The 23,046-nt window shown below is 34.0% G+C and overlaps 1 protein-coding gene across 3 annotated transcripts in view; it reads left to right on the top strand.

Moving 5' to 3' along the window:
- Positions 1-23,046, top strand: part of LOC118191942 (uncharacterized) — a 216,763-nt gene that overhangs the window by 143,707 nt on the left and 50,010 nt on the right. For 2 of the 3 annotated variants that reach the window (XM_085827079.1, XM_085827077.1), the window contains exons 14-16: positions 8,813-8,917; positions 12,504-12,608; positions 21,906-22,007. In XM_085827079.1, coding sequence (XP_085683205.1) covers positions 8,813-8,917; positions 12,504-12,608; positions 21,906-22,007 — 312 coding nt within the window. The remainder of the gene's footprint in view (positions 1-8,812; positions 8,918-12,503; positions 12,609-21,905; positions 22,008-23,046) is intronic. The other variant, XM_085827078.1, reaches the window with a different exon arrangement.

Raw genomic sequence — 23,046 nt, 5'->3', positions numbered from 1 at the left:
AAGAGTTCAGACTTGACAAATGTTAAAAATAATTTATCCGTGGACCACAACTCAGGTGTTTCACCAACTGTATATTTAAAGTATGCTCGCATCAATAATGGAGAAGAAATTACTGCAATCATAGATACAGGTTCTAGTTCGTGTTTATTGAAACAGTCTGCGGCTAAGAAACTGAATCTTATTATAAAACCTGATCTGGAGGAATTGTTTAGCTTTGGGAAGCAGAGTAAACCAGCCGCTAGAACACTGGGAAAAGTAACTGTTAACTTAGAGATTGATAATGTGGAAGGAAAGGACATTACAGTTCTAATTGTAGGAGATGAAACGCAACCATGCGACTTATTAGTTGGTCGAAAATGGATTGATTTACCACATATTGCATACGCCAAGATAGCACATACACTATGCTAATGACTGCCCATTTTCATAGTTGCAAAATGATAGCAACACTCTGCGAATTAAACTGAAGGCTTCCCAAGAAACTCAAATCGAAAGTAATATGGTTAATTTTGTGAAAGCTAAAATTGATGAAATAAATAACGGTTATGTTTTAATAAGTGGATCGGAAGATGAGTTGGGCTCATTATTGGAAGTAATACAGGGAGAAACAGTGATACCAGTCACTAACTACAGCGATCGAAAACTAATTTTGAAAGAGAATCAATGTATCGGTAGAGCGGAAGTAACAGAATTAGTTGAACCAAGTTCAGATCAGAGAACTGAAAATTCAAGTCAAAAGGAAATAATGATAATGAATGAAATTAAGAAGTTTAAGAGACCGATTATTTTAGAAAAAATAATAACAATATTATGCCAGAGAGAACACAGGAAGTTTTATATTTGATAAATGAGTATCGAGATTGTTTTGCATTAAATATGGAGGAATTAGGGTGACAAACTTAACAAAAATGGATATTAAAGAAATTGAAGGGAGTAAGCCTATTTGCATGAATTCGTATAAAACCAATGCCGAAGAGCGTGCTTCTAGAAAGAAGATAATAAATGAATGGAAGAAATGTGGAATTGTTACTGAAACAAGATCTCCGTATGCTAGTCTAGTTTTACCAGGTGAATTACGATTAGTGATAGATTATAGAAAGTTGAATTCGCAAACTGTTAAAGATAAATTTCCACTCCTTAGGATAGATGATCTTCTTGAATGTCTTAGTGAGTGTAAAGTTTTCACTACATTGGACTTGGATGGATATTTACAGATTCCTTTAACTGAAGAAGCGAAACTGAAAACAGCTTTCATCACTCCAGATGATACTGGTCAATTTGAACGTATGATCTTTGGGTTAGCTAATGTTCCTGCAGAATTTCAGAGACTTATAAATCAAGTTTTAGGTCCATTGCTTAATAAAGAAGTATTGTGCTATTTGGACGACATATTAATTCCGGCTAAATCTTGGGAAGAAATGATGGAAAAACTTAGAAAAGTGTTTGATAGATTGAGAGAAGCAATGCTGACATTGAAACTGACAAAATGCGAATTTGGAAAAGATGAAGTTGAGTATTTGGGATTTCTAATAAAATCAGATGGTATGCAACCTGGACCAAGAAAAGTGCGAGCCATATTAAACTTTCCTAAACCAACCAATGAACATGAAGTTAAACAATTTTTAAGACTTGCAAGTTTCTTTAGAAGGTTTGTACCGAAATATGCAGAGAAAGCTGAGCCGCTAACGAGACTGACGAGGAAAGATGAAACGAAGATCAGCAAGAAGCATTCAGTACTCTAAAAGATCATTTAACTAATGCACCAATACTAGCATTATATAATCCGGAAGCAGAGATTGAACTGCACACAGATGCGAGCAGCAAAGGGCTGGCAGAAATGCTGTTGCAAAAGGGTGAAGATAGAAAGTGGCATTAGTTTATTATGTAAGTAAAGAAACAACAGAAACAGAAAATAATTATCATTCAAGCAAATTTAGAATTAAAGTCATGGCAGTGTCAAGCTGAATCAGAAGAAGACGATGATGATGGTGATGACATTAGTGTTACTGGGGATAACGATAACAACACGCCGCATATTACTAAAACTAGGACACGGAAAAAGAATAGAAAACGACGGTGAATCTATATGACATTCGAACTATAAACATTAATATTACAGATTTAATTTTTTAAGTATAATTTCTTAATGTTCCGTGGTCGTAACGAAGTCAGGATGCCTGAATGTAAACGCAACGTATTAATTTTATTTAAAATGCATTTTCCCGATTGGCAACAACATTTTTTTAGAACGGTAATGATTTGAACTGTAATGTTTTTGAGCAGTAATGTTGACGGTAATGTTTCTGAATAAAGCAAGTATCTAACAATTAATGTTTGAACGGTAATGTTTGACGGAAATGTTTTGAATAAAGGAACTAATTAATTGTTAACACGCCTTTCCCTTAAAATCCCAAATATTTATTGCAATTTCAAATCTGTTTAAAGGCCTTATTGAACAAGCATTTTCTTTTGGAAGAAGGATTTAAAAAAAAAATTATGACACCTTTAATTGATTGATTGTAAAGAAGAAAAGGGTTTCTTTTGTTTGCTTGCATATATACAGTAAGAACTCCAATTATCCGAATCAATTGAGACCGGACCCCGTTCGGATATCCGGATTTTTTCCGAAGAAAGGGTCTGCGTACACCTTAATTAATTATGTTGAAAATGGGAGAAAGAAACTATTTTTAAAGAAAAAGAGGTTTCAATTAATTAAAATGAAAAGCAGCACTTTTACGTATATGTTATATAGCGTACTGCACAGTATTCACAAGTGCTGAACGCCATTGCTTGCTGAAAATCTCGGTCAAAGTAAGCTGATTGACCGTCTTCATCCGTTTTCAGGCAGCCAAGTCATGCATCCGCTTGACCATGAGAAGTTGCTCGTGGTCACACTCGGCCTGACGCTCCATCCACTTCAACGCAGTTTCAAGGCCTGAAAACGCTTCACTTAGCTGATGGTCCCGTGTCTGAGTCTAAATTTTTGTTTGTTCCTACCTTCATTGATTTTCTTGAAGAACTTCTATTTTCGTTTTCAAGTATTGACACGAAGTTTAAAAGTGTAGGTTTGCTCCTTTAAATGTCTGAAATCGTTGAACGTCCAAACACCGTACATCTCAGCCAACTTTTTACCCTATTATCTGATTACTCTATAATTTTTAGTTTATCCGCTAACGATAACACAGTACGTTTTGTATTAGAAGCCGTCGTGAACGACGAAACGCACTCACAAACAAAACAATGCACAGACGCGAAAGAGACCTTCACAGTACTGTGGCAGGTCAACGACACTCTAACTGACTAGTCAAAACGAACAGCAACAGGTGCACCGTACAGGCCACCAAGCGACAGACGACAGTACTGTAGCCAATAAATAGAACTGTACTGTGATACGGTGACTCTCTCCCCTGCATGGTGCTCTGTTCCCACCTCCGTATTAAATAAATTACAAGTTTTCCAAAACAACTACTTACGAAAAATCACAGGAGCCCCCTGATTCGTTGGCAATGAACAGCTACACAGAGACCTTAAACTCCAAAGTCTGACGTTATTCATCATTAAATTAAATAAAAAAAATTTCAACAAAGCCACCACCAACGCAGAGGTAAATTATTCAGACAATTTTAAGTACGAGCTCCTAGAAATTGACATCAATTTAAGGCTCTATACAACCCACATTTACCGGAAGCCCCCCACCATAAATAAGCTTAACTTCTTGCAGCCAATTCCGAAGTTTCAAAGTATGACATTTTCATTTACACTGGCCTGGCCACATCTACATAATCTTCCTGCAGTTCCTTGTCAAGGTATTCCTGCGAAGCACTGTATGTCTCCTCTAACCGGGGTTATTAGAGGTGCCTGTAATAGCGGGATATAATTCCTGCTGAAACAGGCATATCAAAAGTATCAAAGTATCAAATACGGTGACTCATCATCTTTAATAATGTGCACGCTGCGCCTACATTAGCTTCGCGGGATTTCATTGTTGCATTAGAATAGAATATAGCAATAAATAGGAAGACGGACTTTGGTTTTTGTCTCCATGCGTCTACTGAGATGCTTACATTTCCCTCTGCATTGACAAACTTTCTTTCAGGCCATGGACCTTTCATAACATATCTTCATTGATTTGGTATTACAGAACTGAACACTTGTGAATGTGGCCAGCAAAGAGCTCTGGATCATTAAGACTTTTCCTGTTGTCTCACGAAACCAAGCCAATCTTGACCAAGCCATCTGATCAATACTTGGAATAATAGACTTCATAGCTCTTAAAAACTAAGGGAGTTCTTATTAAACTGACTAAAATATTACAAATTCTGTAAAGAAAGATATTCATAATCATCAACTAGCTAAATTCTCATTCCATAGCGATATTCATATTCATCAACTAGCTAAGTAATTCGTAGTATAAACCTTTCTTTTATATATTCATTTATTTATTTATTATTTATATTCACATTTATTTATTTATATATATTTATTCATTTTATTTATGTTATTTCTTTCTTCATTTATTTTATTTTGGTTTTTATTTTTTGTTTTGTTTATTATACTAAGTATTTGTAAAATTTAATCAGCAACTTTGTTTTTATTATATTAAGTACCAACTTATAACTTCGAATTATGTATAGCATATGAATGCAAGTTGTTTTTGTTTATGAAATACTGCTACTATATGTACTCTCTGATTTTGTTAAAAAATAGTACAGCCCTAGCCAGTGGTGGTGGCAGCTGCTGGATTGTACTTGATCTTCTGCGGAGCAGGTACTATTGTGTCTGGTATACACCGTAGGTCAGAAGCCTGCTCAGTGGCTCAGTGGTGCTCAGTGGCTCAGTGGGTTTATGGTAAAGCACGCCAGGACTATCTGCCAAAGGGGGGACGGATGCCTTAGTGTAGGACCTTTTAAGGGAGTCAGGATTTCCCCATATTACACATGGATGTCCTCATATTACACACGAGGAAATCCAGGAGAGCGCTCATACAGCAGGCCTGTTCGCATGAAATCGAACCCAGGTTGAATTACCCCTCTTTTTTACCGCTTGACAGCTGATGGATCTCAGTAAAATTTAAGGGTTCATATTTTTTATCAGTTCTAAAAGTGTAAAAAATTATCACAACTTTTTTTTTAAATTTCTTTTTTTTTTTAATACCATTAGGGATTACATTTTGCAAATCGTGATTATTGCATTATAATTGTTTATTTCGTTTCTTTTATAAAATGCCACTTATCTCAATATGCTCTAAAGAATTATAAATATGCGTGCAGCGCAAATATACTTTTTTTTAATGGACAGACGCTTTATTGATTACCTATTAGCTTTGCGCCTCTACAAGGGCAGAAAATTGTGACCATTTCATTATGGAAACAGCTAACATGTGGCCACCATTACCTTCTATGGAGGGACGGACAGCTACAGCCACGCTTTCTTTGGGATTCGAACCCGGGCCCATCGCTACGACAGTCAGGGTCACTAACCAGCAAACCGGAAAATACAATACTTAAAACAGTTGTATGTTTTCAACGGACAAATTTAAAACTGTTTCTAAAATCTAATTTTTATTAAGGTAATTTCTACGATTAAGTTTGATAAATTTGGATTAAGAATGATATCAAATGAGTAAATTCCATAGCTTGAAATATCATTAATTATTAATAACTTTTCTGTTTGCTACGAGGTTGATGCATGATTTGTCGTTGATGGTTAGTGGACTGTAATGTTGACTTGCGGTCTCCACATTCAGTTCGTAATTTTGACTGAACCTCCTTTATTTCATTACTAAACGTCATGTTGGCTGAAGAACGGCGAATCACCAAACACGAAAAACCTCGAATATTACCTTGCAGATCTAAGGAACACCTGCATCGTTCTAGTTACTCTCCCTGAAGCTCCCAGCACAAGCTTAAAAACACTAACTAAACTAATTTTTTTAGACACTAATTTTTTTAACTTTTTTAGAAAAAAGGAAACACAGAAGTCTTCTATTGCTCAATATTGTTGGTCCGAAAATCACACTTTCAATTTTTCTGCTGCCAAAATTATTCAAAAAACATCTTCCATTGGAGAATTGGATTTTCTAGAAGCATTTCACACTCAAAAAAATCTTTCTGTTCTAGTTAACGATCCTAATTCCAATCCATCTTTGCCTTCGGCCTTTAAAGAAATTATGTTTTAGTTCTGGTTTCATCAACAGATGGCGCCACTTGCTTATTCCTGTCCAGGCTTTCTTATCTTATCTAATCATTATTTCCTATCTCGTTCATTTGCGGTTTTGCAGCTGAGGATGGTGGTTCGGTAAAACCATCGAAACTAGTCCTGTGAAAATTTTGAAAATATAACGCTGATTTTTGTTGTTTGACTTCTGAATTAGTATTTATTCGGCGTGTTATTGTGTCTTAACTAACTAAACTATTTTGCAAGCTAATCAGCTCAATGGCTAGAAACACAATTTGCATAACAACAAGCAGAAGATTTAATTTAGTACTTCGACTGTGTTCTCGGGTAGTGGTTTCGAAAAATACATGAAACATTAAGTTTCCTACGTGGAAATAAGGTAATGTTTTTCGAAATGTCCTATTTGTATTAGACATTTTTCATTTGACGTAGATTTCCTATCCAAATCTCCGTTCCTAGCATTCGCTCTGGCCTTCCTTCTCAATGTATTATTTAAATCATATTTAATTACATATAATTGTGGATACATTTCATTTAAATATTACGGTACCGTAGGAAAATCATTTTCGATACAACAGCGTATAGACAACATTAAGATCCGATTTAGAGTAAAAATCACATGGCGTGTTCTGAAAGTATAGAGTAGATTTTTAATTTTTAGTCATTAGACGTTAATCTTTAAGACAAAAAATATAAATTATTGTCAATTAGTAGTTAAAAGCATACACGAGGTAAACGGCCTTATGCGGCCATGAAATATGCAGTTTTGCTAGTACGGAAATATTTAAAGACTCTTACCAGGGATATATATAGTTTTGCATAACTCAAGGGGCAATGTCGGACTGAAAATTAAAGTATTGTGTAACTGTAGTTATTAGTTTTCTTTCAAGCATTCATTGCGGCAATATAGGGACCGTTGCCTCCCATGTGTGTTATGATAACTCTAGTCAAAATAACTACTTTCGGAACGGAGAAGGCGTTTTATGTTTTAAAGTTAATTAAGTCAGAATCCGTTAATGTTTTAGTTTTCAATTTTGTTTCTGATCAATGTTCAGAAAATCACTTCAAAATACGGGATTTATCAATTACTGTTAAAATAAATTTTGAAAGATTACTAATATTGGAAAGTGAAATGGTGGACTTCGTCTGCCTGAATAACAAAATCGAACATAAGATTCACATTCAGAAGTGCCGAAGGAAATGAAAAAAAAAAAAAAAATGGAAGAGTGTGCAATGTCAGATACGGCATTTTATTGATTGGGTACGTTTGTAATAGGGACAAACTTTCATTTTTCAGAAACTGCGCTATTACTACTGTGTCTGATATTCTTATGAGCAACAGCTTTACAGGATTGTTATGAGCCTTTACCACTTAGCATGTAGCAAGTATTAAGTATTACGTATTTAGCATTTTGTATTCCGATTCTAGTATGCACTTTATGCTTAGACATAGGCAACGAACTGTGTTCATATATTTATATTTCTTTGGTAATTATATTCGTAGGAAAGTTATGTTTATAATGTCTGTAATTATATTTACGTATTTCATTTATGTGTTGCTTTTATGCAGTGTTGCATGTGTCATATTTGTATTTATATGAATTTTATTGTCTGCATTTTAAGAGCACAATTTTTGTGTTGTGTTTCATATCGTAAATAACACAACCTTTTTGCGCTTAGCATATTGCAAATATTAAGTATTCCGTAATTAGCATTTCGTACTCACGTTCTAATATATATTCGTGTGATTACATATCTTAAGCAAGCTGTATCTATAAATGCTCGTAATTCTAGTAATAAGTTGTATTTATGCGCTGTACTTATTTATATATGTGATATTTATGTGTCATATTTGTATTTATGCATATTTTATTGTATCAATGTTTCATTTATGTGTATTTTATTGTATCAATGTCTGCATTTAGGAACACAATTTTGTATCGTCTATCATACTGTAAAAAACGCCACCTTTTTAGCACTTAGCCCATAGCATGTATTAAGCATTCCGTATTTACCATTTTGTATTCCGGTCCTAGCCTACACCTTGTGTTGTATTCATGTGATTATATATAATTGGTAAGATACATCTATAAATGTCTGTAATTGAATTTATGTGATTTATTTATTTATGTGTTGTATGTGTCATATTCAAGTGTCATATTTATATTTCTGTGCATTTTATTGTATCAGTGCAGCCAATCAACCACCACTGTTAAGTCACAATTATCTGTGAAACGACTAACGCGCTTGTATGGCAATATAACCCACCTTTTTAACTTAGATTTTAATTAACGCCCAAGGCGGCCTCTTGCAGCTCCAAGGAGTTGTTGCCACTATACAGTGGAAGGCATGGGACACATCAAGCGTCCACGTCCTACATCACCTTTAACCTGTGACTAACGACCGGCAAAATATTCTCATAAATTGCTTCAACAAACTTGCAAGTTTTAGTAAATAAATACACATACTTTCTTAAACTCTTCTTGTCTTATAGAATATTTACATATTTTTGTAACAAACTTGTCATTAACATAAATTATTTTAAAAATTGTTTTTTTTTTTATTTTATTTTATTTTATTTTTTTATTAAGTAACTTCTAACTAGTATAATAAATTGATTTTTATTTTTTCTTAGCATGTGACTGTGGACATAAGGGAAAGTGCTCATTCGACGAAAATGGCAAAAAGAACTGTAACTGTGAGAAAGGGTATTCAGTGAGTAAAGATAATAAATGTGAAGGTAGGGAAATGCTAAAAATATTTTCCTTTTCTTTTCCCTATCATAGCAGGAAATTCTTTTGAATTATTTACAATTTTTTGTTCTTAGTTTCGATATCTTTTCAAAATAGAAATTAAAATATGAGTAGCAAAGCTGTGTGTTAGAGTTACAATGAAACAAGCACACAAATACACCGTATATGTCTCCATCAGAAAAAAAAAAAAAAAAAAAAACCTCTTAGACATTCATAAACTAAAATGTTTTCTAACAATTTAACAATTTGCAGTTCGTTTTTCAAATTGATGCTCTTATGATAATTTTCCTTAGTTCGGGGGATAGGAATTAATACACGGTTATATAATTAATATTTAAAATAATTTTATAAGAATTAATATACGGTTATATAATTTCTTTAAACATCTAAATCACTTTTAATGATCCGAAATATTATGAAACTAATTTTCGTCCCTCTTAATTTTTGATTACATGTGTAACGACTTAAGTACTTGCCTAAAATTGGAAAAAAAATTATGTTGCAATTTGAAATAAACGAATATTTGAAGTTTAACATATTTTAATAGAGTGCGAGCAAAAAAAGCAGATTGCCGTCTCATAATGGTTAAATTTCTTAAAGTTGCTTGTGACCGATCTGACAAATCCAACATTGGGAACATTCATTACCAATGCAGGGTACTTCTAGTGCAACAGTATTGTGTTACCCCAAAAGCCACTGAGACTCAATACGCTTTTAAATATGCGAGTCTCCTGACCTATTCAAATTCGGTGTCAACGATACTTCACTGGAGAAGTGTTAACGATTATTTTGATTAAGCCATCGAAATTATTCATTAAAGCGTCCAGCTGACGATTTACAAGCTAAATGTTTATCAGAAATATTACACTTAAAAGTTGGTGTTTTAGGCGTGCTGATTTCGCATTTCAAATCATGTCGAACGACCAAAAAAGGAAATCGAATGATTGAGCTGCATTGTCAAGAATATAAAACATTACATTTATAAATTTTTACAGAAGTCATATGTTTCTATTAATCACGATACAGACTTGTAGATCTTTTAGTAAAGATTATTATTTAATGTATTCTTATTATTAAACCATAAAAAATAATGGTAGTTTTCCGTTTCGCCGACGCAAATCTCGCCAAGCAGACTTTATTGGCGACAACATACAGTATACACATAAAAAATATTAAAAAAATGTTACTTCTAAGAATTCTTGTTTTGAAGTAAAATGTTTAAGGCATAAACATTTTAATATCGCTAAAAATTTTATAAAAAGCCAATAAATAAAGACAATAAATTTGTAAAAAGACATTAAATTAAGAATTTACTATGCTTTCATGGTTCAACATCCTGATTCGCTGGTTCATATCACGTGACCCCAAGCGATCTCATCTCACGTAAACTACTCTACAAAAATCTAATGCTCTCAGTAATTATCTACATTAATTTCAAGTTAAATCTTAATTTGGAACACAAGTTTAAATGCAAGAAATATTTCAATTCGTACGAATAGCTTACTCAGAAATTATGTAAAACTGCATTGCTTTACTTCGCTAATGCATTCTCATTAGAATTGATGAATTTAACCCTTGACTTTTCTATACTTTCGGCTTCGTGTAAGCGCAGTGATTGCATCCTAATTGACTTAATATCCGAAAATGGCCTTAGACATAAAACTGAACTATCTGATAAAAATTCTATGTAATTTTATGCCATTATTGAAAGAAACAATCAATCTGATTCGAAAAAGCTGCGACTTGTTTTGAAAATGAGGCGTAAAAGGTTACCAGCGAGAATATTCCGTTTGGCATCGGTTGTACCATTATTGGCGACTTTATCCGTTGCGCCGGCAAAACGGAAAAGTACCAAAATAATTTTTTCCTAATTAGTTCAGTTATGATTTAACAGTTTTAAACAAACAATAGTCTTCGATAATAATTTTTCCAAAGTTTTTATCGCGAATTTTTTATGACGATACATTAAACTGCAATATATTGCCAAGTTTTTATTTGCGACCATGATGTTTTGTACAGCTACGTTTTAAAATTGCGAAGCTTTCCTTATCTTCCTTTCTATCATAATGCATTTTACGTCAAAATTTTGTCCTTGTGTCGTTATCCCGGCTGCGTTTCTAGATCTTACCATCAGACAGTCCTTTGGAGTGAAAGAATATGTGGTAAAACAAGGCGTAAAAGTAATGAAGTATAAAATATTAATCTAATAATTATTCTTAAGCGAAATGCCATGAAATAAATTGTGCTTCTTCTGTAGAAATTTACGAAACGAAGATTTAATTCCTTATTCGCCTGCGATTTCAGGCAGTGTTTGGGAAAAATACATGAAACATTATATTTCTTTTTAAACGTCCTATTTGTATTAGACATTTTTCATTTGATGTAGATTTCTACCTATCCAAATCTCCCTCCCTAGCATTCGATCAGGCCTTTCTTTAGAACAACTATTTAAAATCATGTTTAATTACATATCATTGTAGATATAGTATTTCATTTAGATAAATATTATTTAAACGTATTAAAATAATTTTCAACATGAGAGCGTAAAGACGACATTAAGGTGCGATTTAGAGTAAAAATCACATAGCGTGTTCTGAAAGTATAGAATAGATTTATAATTTTGAGTCATTAGACGTTAATATTTATGACATAAAAATATAAATTATTGTCAATTACTAGTTGAAACCATAGACGATGTAAACGGCCTAAAGCGAGCATGAAATATGCAATTGTGCTAGTACGGAAATATTTAACGCACAAGAAAGACTCTTACGAAGGAAATTTACTGTTTGACGTATGTCAAGTGCCTATAAAAAGGTGTCGAGATGAAAGTTAAAGTATTTTGTACGTGTAGGTATTAGTTTGCTTTCAAGCATTCACTGCGGCAATAGAGGGAACCGTTGCATCTCATGTAAGTTATAATAAGTCAAACTAAGTACTTATGGCGGATTGGAGAAGGCCTTTAATGTTTTTAAACGTTTAATGTTGTTAAAGTTAAGGAAGTCGGAATCCGTTAAATTTGAGTTTTCAATTCAGTTTCTGATCAAAGTTCAGAAAACCACTTTAAAATAGGGTTTTTTTAAATCAAGGATCATTCAAATAAAGTTTGAAAGGGGACTGTTGTGGGAAAATGAAACAGCGGATTTTGTTTGCCTGAAAGACCAAACTCTAACAGAAGTTTTGCCTTCAGCAGTGCCCCCCCCCCCAAAAAAAAAAAAAAGATAGACTAGTCTGCAATGTCAGATACGGCATTTCGTTGGTTGGATAATTTGGCAAATGCGGCGAAATTTCATTTCTCAGAAACTGCATTATTAATACTGCGCCTGATAGACTTATGAAAAGCAGGATTACTGGATTCCTTGTAATTAACGATCGCTCAAAATATTTCCATAAATTGTTTCAACAAATTTACATAATTTTTGTTCGTAAATACACATACTACCTTAAACTCTTCTTGTCTTATAGAATATTTATACATTTTTATAGCAGTCTTGTCTTTAATATCAATTATAAAAAAATATTGCATAACTTCTAGATCAGCAGTGTAATAAAATAATTTTTATTTTCTCTTAGCATGTGACTGTGGAGAAAAGGGAACGTGCTCATTTGATAAAAATGACAAAAAGAAGTGTGACTGTGAGAAAGGATATTCAGTGAATAATGACGGGAAATGTGCAGGTAGGGAATGCTAAAAATATTTTCTTTCCCTTTTCCTATCATCGTAGGGAATTCTTTTGAAGTATTTACAATTTTGTGTTCTTAGTTTACATATCTTTTCAACATAGAAATTGAAATATTAGTAGCAAACCTGTATATACGAGCTCCAATGAAATAAATAGACGGATGCAGAGTAAATATTTCAAGTAGCATTTGTCTCAATCAGCAGTAATTCTTAGAAATTCATATTCTAAAATTTCGTTCTAACATTTTGCAGTTTTTTTTATTAAATTGATGCTTTTGTGTTAATTTTGTTTAATCCAGGGAAGAGGTATTAATTTTGAATCCATATAGGGTTATATAATTTCTTTGAACTTCTAATTTACTTTTGACTATCCGAAACATTATCTTGCCCATTAACGTCTGATTAAATATGTCACGACTTCAGTTTTGCTTTAAAATTGAACATAATTATGTTGCAATTTGAGATAAACGAATACTTGAAGTTTAATACATTCTAACGGAATAGGAACAAGATAACAGATTGTCGTCTCATGATGGTGAAATTTATCAAGTTTCAGGCGACCGATCTGACAAGTCCAACAATGGAAACGTTCATTTCCAATGCAAAGTACTTCCAGCGCACCAGTATTCTGTTAGTCCCAAAGCCACTGAGACTCCATACGCTTTTAAATATGCGAGGTCCAAATTTGTTATCAACGATACTTCACTCAAAAGCATTAACGATTATTCACATTAAGCCATTGAAATTATTCAGTAACGCGTCCATTTGAAGAGTTTACAGTTCAGTGTTTAACAGAAACATTAGACTTCAAAATAAGTGCTTTAAGCGTGCTGATTTCGTATTTCAAATTATATCGGACGAAAAAAAAAAAAAAGGGGGGGAATCGCTTGATTCAGCTGCACTGTCAAAAATATTAAACTTTCATGTATATAAAACATTACATCTATAAATTTCTAGAGAAGTCATATGTTTTTATTACCCTCCAATACAGATTTGTCAATCTTTTTAGTAAAGATTGTTATTGAATGTATTGTTTGCGTTTAACCATAAAAATTAATTTTTTAATCTTAGTTCAATTATTATTTCAATACGTTTAAATAAACGATTGTTTTAGAAAATGATTTTTCCTAAATTCTTATCGCGAATTTTTTTTATGATGATACATTTAAAGCGCGATATTTTGCCAAATTTATTTGCGACGACAATGTTCGATGTTTTAAATCTGCAAAGTTTTATCTTCCTTTCATCATAATGCATTTTACGTCGAAGTTTTCTCCTTGCGTCGTTATCCCCGCGGCGTGTTCAACCTAGATGCTATAGCCAGATAGTCCTTTGGACTGATAAAGTACGTGATAGAACGAAGTGTAAAAATAATGTTGAAGTATAAAATCTTAATGTATTAATTAATCATAAACGAAATGCAATAAAATAAATTGTGTTTCTTCTGTAGAAATACACGAAACTAAGATATATAATCAGTCGTTAATGGTTAGTGGATTACAAGGTTGACTTGCGATTGTGCCTTCAATAGGACTCAAGAAATCTCATATTCATAACTTGACCGAATATCGTTTATTTTCTTTTTAAATGTCACGTTCGCTGAGGAATAGCGACTCAAGGACACAGTAAACCGCTTACTTTAAAAGTGCATCTCAAAATGACATCCGCGTCGTTGGAACTTGAGTAATCCCTTGAAGCTCCAAGCGCACGCTTAAGACCTTCACTAATTTGCGTTTGCGCCGCTCTTCAGGTCAATGACTAGAAAAACAATTTTCATAACAAAAAACATACCCCAGCCTTGAAATCCCAAGTTGGTTCGAAAAATAAGCTGTAAATTATCAAAACTAAATAGACATGAAAAGTAAAAAATAAATAACGTCTGTAATACCATTAATTAAATGGGTAAGGACATAGTTTTGCTATCGTTCTCTTTATTTCACAATTGGAAGTCTGTAAAATCACCATTCGAACTCAATCTAGACTAGGATACATTTTAACTCTTCTACCTAATTTCCAGCATAGTGGAGGTGGATTCTCGTTCTTATTGAGGACTATATCGCCAACTCTCAACACTTAGATCTCATATGCAACCTAGACAAATACTCACGACTCCATCTCATCCAAAAGTGTTGAAACAGACTTTGTTTTTCCACCGGTGACAGGAATTCAGGGTTTCTTGAATCTTGTCAGGTTCTGAAAGAGCACTTAAAGTCCTATTATATAGTGTCCTAGCGTTATGACCTCCAGGTCATTCCAATCACTTGAAGTTGGCACCGAAGGCCTAGAATTAAGACAGGATTCAATTTGGGTTATTAGTGTCAATAATTCCTCGTATGTTATAATAAGTGTTAATAAACATCTTTTTAAGTGGTGTTTTATGAACTTGGTCCCCGCGTCCCAAAGTCCTCCAAAATGAGGTGCAGGGGGTGGATTAATTAACCACTGAACATTCTATGAAGAAATATAACCCTGAAGCTATTCATTGCGTTGGAACAGTAGAAAAGCTTTCTTTAATTCTTTATTATCTCCTAAAAAACTCGTTTCACAATAACTATGAATTTCACACGGTTTGCCTCTGCGGTCTATAAACCGCTTAAATGTCTTAAGGAATGATTTTGCTGAATGTTTTTCAACTAATTCTAAAGGTATTGCTCTGGTAGTAAAACAAATAAATAGCCATACATAACACTTGAAGATTTTAATTCCTGTACCAGAACAATATTTGACGTTCAATGGTGCTGCAAAATCGACATCTACACGAAAAGAACTTTGCTTTGAGTAATTCTTGAAGCAGGTAAATCTGCCAATAGCTGAGTTGCATTTTGCATTCTAAATCTAAGGCAGATAACACATCGGTTTAAACCCTTTCTAATAACATCTCTGGCACTCAGAATCCAAAATGTATGTTGTATGACATAAATCTAGATCTCTAAATCTAGATTTAAATCTTGCTGTACAGGAATTATATATTTGTTTAACCACTGTGGTCCCTCCATCCGTAACTCGCATTATAAGAATTCAGATGGAATAAGACCTCTGATCCCACAGTCTGCAGGATTTTCTTTTCCAGCGACATAATTCCATTGAAAACCTGGAGAAGCTTCCTGAATATTTTATTTTTCCATTTGCAGATTGTGAGAGTTACGGTGTAACACAGTCTATTTATCTATACAAGGCCAGATGTGGTGGTCTCTTAATTATGAAGGCACCTAATAGGTGGATCACCATCGCCTCCTACGAAAGGACGGACAGTTACAACCATGCCTTCTCCGGGATTCGAAGGCGGGCCCTTCAGTATTGCAGTTAGGCTTTCCTAACCACTATACCGTTTGGGCGTCAGCTTCCTGAATCTTCGCAACCCGATTTCCTACAAACGGTAGCCAATTGCTTGACTCGGGCAAACCCATGCAATGTAACCCGTGAGTCTGTCCATGCGTAAATACTGTTAATCTGAAGTTCTATGCATGATAATACTGCATGTAAGAGTTTGGTTAAAAGTAATACAACATACAACTGTAATCTTGGAAGAAACGGGGTTTTAAGGCAGCAGCTCTGGTTTTTGATGTCAGATGACTTAGCTTGACTGAAGAATCAGAGCTGATTGTTCTGAGGTAGATGACTATGCAATTAGCTTTCACGAAGGGCAATTTATGATGCCAAAGGGAATCTGGCTTTTTCATCTAATGCAAGTTGTTTCATTACTCTAGTAGACAAATATGGTGCACAGGCAGTCCCATACGTAACTGTTACTAATCTGAATGTACTCAAGGACTTACTAGGACTATCCCTCTATAGTATTTTTTGCCAATTCGTATCTTCTGGGTGACTCGAATTTGTCTGAATATCTTCTCTACATCGGCACATACAGCAGCTTTGTAAGTTCTGAACTGTTAGAAGACTTGGAAATAGTTCTTGCTGAACTTCTTGCTTGAACTTGCTGAACCACCAAAAGGTCATTTAATAAAAGTCCCGACGTTGTTCTAGCTGAAGCATCGAAAACGATTCTCAGCTTAGTAGTAGTACTTGATTCCTTCAAGACGGCATGAGGCATGTAGTTACGCAGAAACAGTAATAATCTCTCTCTCAGGCACTCTTAATATGTCACAGCTCAAAGTATTCCCTCATGAAATCCTTATGTTTGTCATGTATCTGAGGCCTTTTTAAAAGTGAATTCGCTACAGTCAACAAGAGCAGTTTTCTAAACAAACTCTTAAAACAACAACAAACCAACTCACTTAATTGATCTTTGATCGTATCTTTATTTCTGGCCTCAACCTCCAAGGGTTTTTACCAGTATCATGAAAATTATAACCATTATACATTTTATAGGTTTAAAATTAATAAAGATGTACATTAGTACATCAGCACACAGGGGCGAAAGTCAAACAAAATGAAAGTTCATGAGTTTGTAAAGTCTGTACGAAGGATGTTCTGCGTCTTGCGCTATGCTGGCGTGAAGGCTGTCAGAGGAGAGCCGTGTGATCTTGAGAAGGCACCTGGTTGGTCAGCTTCGAAGTAAGCAAAGTTCGTTAAAAGTTCTTAATTAAGCTAGAAAATTGCTTAATTTGATAATAAATTTTTGTATTTTGTTTTAAAACATAGTGCATAGGAAAAATGGCTTATGAGAACCAATGCAGTGCAGTTAGAGCTCGAAGCATAAAATCATAAAATAAACTAAGTCCAAAACAGGTAAAATCTTAAGTAAATAAAACTGTTTACAGACTTACAAGTTGAAGAATATATACAGAATGAGAATGAGTTGAAATAATAAGTTGCAGTAATGGAATTGTTGTAAATTAAACTAGAATTCCAAGTCAATACTCGTAAAATAATCGATAGCGGCTATGCCTACTTCGATTTTACTCATCGTTGATGTCGCAGTTCTGAATTTTTTGAAGGAATTCTTTTGCTTTATTAATGTGTACTTTAATCCATGAAAAGATCGAAGTTTCATTTTCAGTATTTGGAATATTTTTTGTCCAAACTCACGCGCGAGAATTTTCTGGAACTTTCCCGAAATCAAAAAGAGATTGTCATTTATTAGATGTTAAATGCACGTGCTCTTTGTATTTTTAATTTTCCGGCTTAGCTTTCCTTTAATATTCATCACGCGCTGCATTGCACAAGGAATAAAACAATTTTATTTATAGTTCTACGAGCACTAGCTATTTAAATACCAAATCCGTAACACTACTTTTTAAATTTACGAATTTTTCTGCTCTCGAAAGCTTTATGATTTGAAACTAAACAATTAAAACACAGATTGTTTTTCTTGACAACATGAACACGCTCCTGAACATTCAGATGTAAAAACGTATTACATTTTAATACTGAATGACTGGCTTTACAATGCGTACACTGAGCGTGAATTTCCAATGAGGTTGTCTTTCACAGTTTGTTTTTTAACACTTTGTTGCTTACCTGCTTTAAGAGTATGCTTACCTGCTTCAGAGGTTTTGGTATGAGATTTTAAGAATTCTAGTAGGTCATTTAAGGGTTGGTATTTCCTCTCGCTTTAACGTTCTTTACCATCATCCTCTCGTAAAAGAATATAATTTAAATTGTACTATTAACATCAAAATAGTATCCACGAATTCTTCAACTTTAAACCCAAAATTCTCCAATGAACATACATATTCCTTATCTACGAACGCCAAAACTTAACTAGGATTTTCAGTTTGTAAATTTGATAAATATAAGATTTTCTTTAACAACGATGAACGCAATTCTCTCTTACGTGAAAAATCTTTGACACAGTGATTTCCATACGATTTCATAATTTCTATCACAAATAGTTAAAGATTGAGCAGTCCTTAACGCATCTCCTTTTAAAGAGCCTTTTAAGTATTGTAGCTTTAGTGCACCCGATAACCGGTCGATATCCACTATCGCCGTTTTAAATAAGTCACTGCAGGATAACATTCTTCAGCACTACCATTAGATATAGAAAGAGTTAGCTAAGCGAATGCTCGCTATTTCACAAGATTTAGTCATAGCTTTAACATTCTTAACATTAACTCTGGTTAGTATTAAAAATAACTCATGAACAGTATCTTGCCTCTGGTTAGTACTAAAAATAACTCATCAGCAGTATCTCGCATATCTTATTGTTCTTCAATAAAAGCATCAATATCTTTCTCTACACAAACTACAAAAATGTTACTAAAAATATCCGAAATTTTAGACATTACATTAATTAATATGGATTAGAATTGTAACTCACGATAATTTTTGCTTTTAGTTAAGTTAGCTACGCGCTTGTAAGCTTTATAAATTCCATTATCTAATAATAAAAATACAGAAATGCACTGACTCACCAATTTCACTACAGCTCCGTACTCGACGAGCCAAGAAACATATGTGTGATCCGACTTTAGTGGAATGTAATGTGGACTTGCGGTTGTGCACTTTCAGTAGAACTCAAAGAAATCACAGATTAGCAATCTTGACTGAACCTCGTGTATTTCATTCTTAAACGTTACGTTGGCTAAAGAGCGGCGACTCACCAAACAAGGCAAACCTCGAATATTACCTTGCATATGTCAAGGAAACATCTGCGTTGGAACTCCAGTTACTCCCCCCTGAAACTTTGATACTGAGCGTTAGGCTGGTGTCAGCGTGAATTTCATCACGCTCTTACCAGCACCTCAGGTGACCCCGGCAAGGGGAAACCTCAAGAAACACTACAAATGAGTGAATTGCAGATGTATAGAAAATAGGCCTACGCCTGGAGAGGGGTAGTGCTCAGAGAAAGGTATACTGTGAGGAACTGTCGAGTTGAAAGTGAGATGTACATGTCTTCGGTGAGGCAGAATGTGCTAGTAATCAAAGGGATTGAAAATCATCGAATGGGAACGCTGGTGACGATGACTTAATCCGGTAACAGAGAGGACAGAGAATGCTAATTCGCCTGCGTCAGTGTCACGTGGTCACCCACCCACGTGACACGAAAAGGAGTGATGTTATACAGAAATATTTTTACGACATTTTGTCTGAATCTGTAAAAAATAAGCACGCTAGCAGATTTTATTGGACAAATGAGAAATAAACTTCTTTAATAAATGAAGTGAAAGAAGCGAAATGTGTGAAGGAAAGACACACAATTCATTGCAGAAGGTTGAAACACCATGACATGTAAAATAGTGGAAGAGGCAAACTTGTAGCGCCACTATCTACAGTAAAAGCAGAAATCCTGTATTTTACAATCCAATGATGTCTTCAGCGTCTCACACGACGCTCATATCGCATTTGGCCATGGTGGAAGATCGTCACGTATCTAAGACTATGCAAAAAATGTTAGGAAAAGAAAAAAAAAAAAAAAAAAAAGGAAACCTGTGAAAAAGAGGATTATAGTCAAACCAATGTATGAAATCATCTTTTTAATTGGTCATCTGTGCGTAGCAAAAGGAATTCTCGATGCCATGTCAACCTAATTCATTTTAGTATTATCAAGTTGAAAATTCATTTTAGTGTACCAAGACCAGCTTCTTACAGAATTCGTCCTGTTCCGAATTTTTTACAGTAAAATAGCTGATGAAGTAGCATATCACCTGGATATTTTCACAACTTTTGGAGCCCCGAACATTTCCACTCCAATAGTGAAAGGGAATTTTGCAACCAAATCAAAAATAGTTTATGTGAAATGTATTGGGATATAAAAATAATTCACGGTAAACCTAGACACAGCCAATCGCAAGGTTTTGTCGAACGGGCAAACCAAGACGCTGAGAATATGTTGGCAACATGAATGGAAAAAAAATAAGTCAGAAAATTGGTCGAAAAAATTAAATTTTTTTCATGCAATGAAAAACAAAGCATATCACGTAGGAATCAAATGTTCATCTTACGAAGCTATGTTTGGTTGAGCAGTAGTATTAAAGAAAAACATAAACTACATTTTTCTTATTTTTAAAATTTCGTAATTTTTATTTAAATTTTTTTCTGAACTATCAATACATTTTTTAAACTATTGCCAAAATTACTTTTAAAAGACGGAGAAAATGCTTTATATATCTAGAAAAAATTATTAAATAGAAAGAAGATAATAGGTTATCATTATTTGTTCTCAAATTTTGTCCCATATAGAAAATTTTCGTCATTTGTTTAAGTAAGTTTTTAGTGGCTAATACAGCATATTAGAATGATTTGAAATACATATAGGCTGAAAAATTAATATCTGGCCCGCATGCAATTTGAGATCACTCTTATAAGATACATTGAAAAGTTTGGTTTCTTGTAAGGTATAACGGTTAGTCTACTTTAGTGCACGATTGCAATGAACCCACTCGTCAATATTCACATATGCTAATCGGAAAAATTTCACATTAATTTATAAAGGACGTTCTGCTTCTCAATTTTGAAGTCTCTCGTGACATATTAAACTGAGTTCGAACAGCTGTTGCATACACCCACACATATATACAAAAGTACTTCTAAACAAAATATTACTTAAAAGGACGGATGTTCACTTTGCTTTGATACTTTAACACTTTATATTTGCCGCGTTAAGCATAAAAGATATCATGCTATTTCCGACACCTCAGATATTCCCGGATGCGGTTGCTACACATACATATCCGCGAGAATGTAGGAAAGACAAAACATTTAATATTCGCTGATTTGTAGGTAACTCTAATGCCACGCGAATTTGAAAACATATCGATGGTAAGCAATTCACTTTAGTACTTCGTTTTCAAAATGACTAGCAGACTCATAGTTTTGTGCTTTTTAACCCTTTTAATAGTACCCTTTTTAATTCAGCATCATAAACGCTCATTTATCATTCACACCAGCGGCCGAGGGGTAAAGTCGCTGAACACTGGTAGTTCGGTCCGAGGTTCGAATCCCGCGAACGGGCTGGCTGCATGGGTGTTTTCGTGGTTTTCCCCATGTGTAACGTGTATACGAGCCAGTTTCCCCTTAGAAAGTCCTCCACGAAGGCATCCCTTCCCTTAGGCAGATAGCCCTAATGTGCTTTGCCATAATTAAATACACCACCACACCATCCATTTATCATTTGCATACTGAAAGTTGTTACTTGATTTCTGCTTACGTGACATTTTATTTTAAGTTTCCTTTGAGTTTGTTCAAACGGAATCGCTTTGTTAAAAATTCTTTTCTAGACTATGTACAGCATAATTTTGTTTTACTGCAAGTAAATAAAAAATTTGCATGAAAGTCAAATACGTTCCTAGTTTTTGATGGAATGCGTTATATTAGTAAATAAGTTGTGAATTGATTTTCAGAATATATCCAACGTATACATAAAACCATAATGTCTACAATTGTTTCAGCTTGCGATTGTGGAGAATATGCCAATTGTAAAATTGATGAGGATGGAAATAAAGTATGTTACTGCAATGATGGCTTCATTGAACTCCACGGAAAGTGCGTGGGTAAGTTGAAACAGAACTTAAGTTTCCTTATCATAAAAAGAGCAAGAAAAGAAACTAAAACTTTCAGCAAACTGTCTTTGATTTCTGGTGCTCGAGAGATAACACTCAGTTGCCTTAACAGAAAGTATATTGGAGACGACTAACAGTCGTCTTTCAAATGCCAATGATAAGCATCTTGACTGATTCTGAAGAGTAAATGAACGGGTAACGAGAAATAATTTTACATGTGAAATTTTCTACCTACCAATTAGGACCTTTCTTACACTGAAAGGAAAAGGTCCAATTTTCGGTTTCGTTCGAGTTTACGAACTGATTTGCTAATTTCTATAAATATTAAGTTTACATCCCGACGCCATGATACCTTGCTATGTTTTACAAAAATATTGTAAAATACTGAACATGACTTGTTAAACTTAATTTGATCACTCTCAGCAACTGAATGTAATAAGGTGAAACAGGTTAATAATACTAGGAAAATTTAAACCATTACAACTTTCAAACTAAAAATAACAAAATGAGCTTTCATTATGAAATTAACTATCTAAATCCAAATTAAACGTTTAGTAACTGATTGTTTATCATATAAGAACGGCGATCATCTGAATATCGAGTTATTTGCGCTTCGAAGCCCAGTTAAATCAGAAAGTTATGGAAAACACTGGAAGAAATCTAAATCATGTTTAAATGGGAGATTAATATGTCATTAAATTTCGGTGCAAATAACTTTGATAACAGGTATTAGAAGATGAGGATGAATAATATTACATTACCTATAGGATTAACAAGAAAACAATGGAAATGGAAACGATTGTCATGGCATTATTCTGTGATTTTGCACAATATAAACTGATGCTGTCAAATACACTAATGTTTGTGAAAAATGGAAAACCATTAATGAATTGTCGAAATATTCTTTAGTCCTTTGACAGACGTTAAATCGGAGTTTCACCTGTATTCTAAAAGAAGATTCTCCAATAATTAAATTGCTCTCTTAATTCATTGCGTAAGCCTCGGATTTATAACTGTCATACAAAGCAAA

Source organism: Stegodyphus dumicola, chromosome 11 (assembly GCF_044657685.1).
Source record: "Stegodyphus dumicola isolate Sdum_Otavi_A_Nest chromosome 11, ASM4465768v1".
Lineage (NCBI taxonomy): Eukaryota > Metazoa > Arthropoda > Arachnida > Araneae > Eresidae > Stegodyphus > Stegodyphus dumicola.
This window is presented reverse-complemented; position numbering and strand designations above follow the sequence as displayed.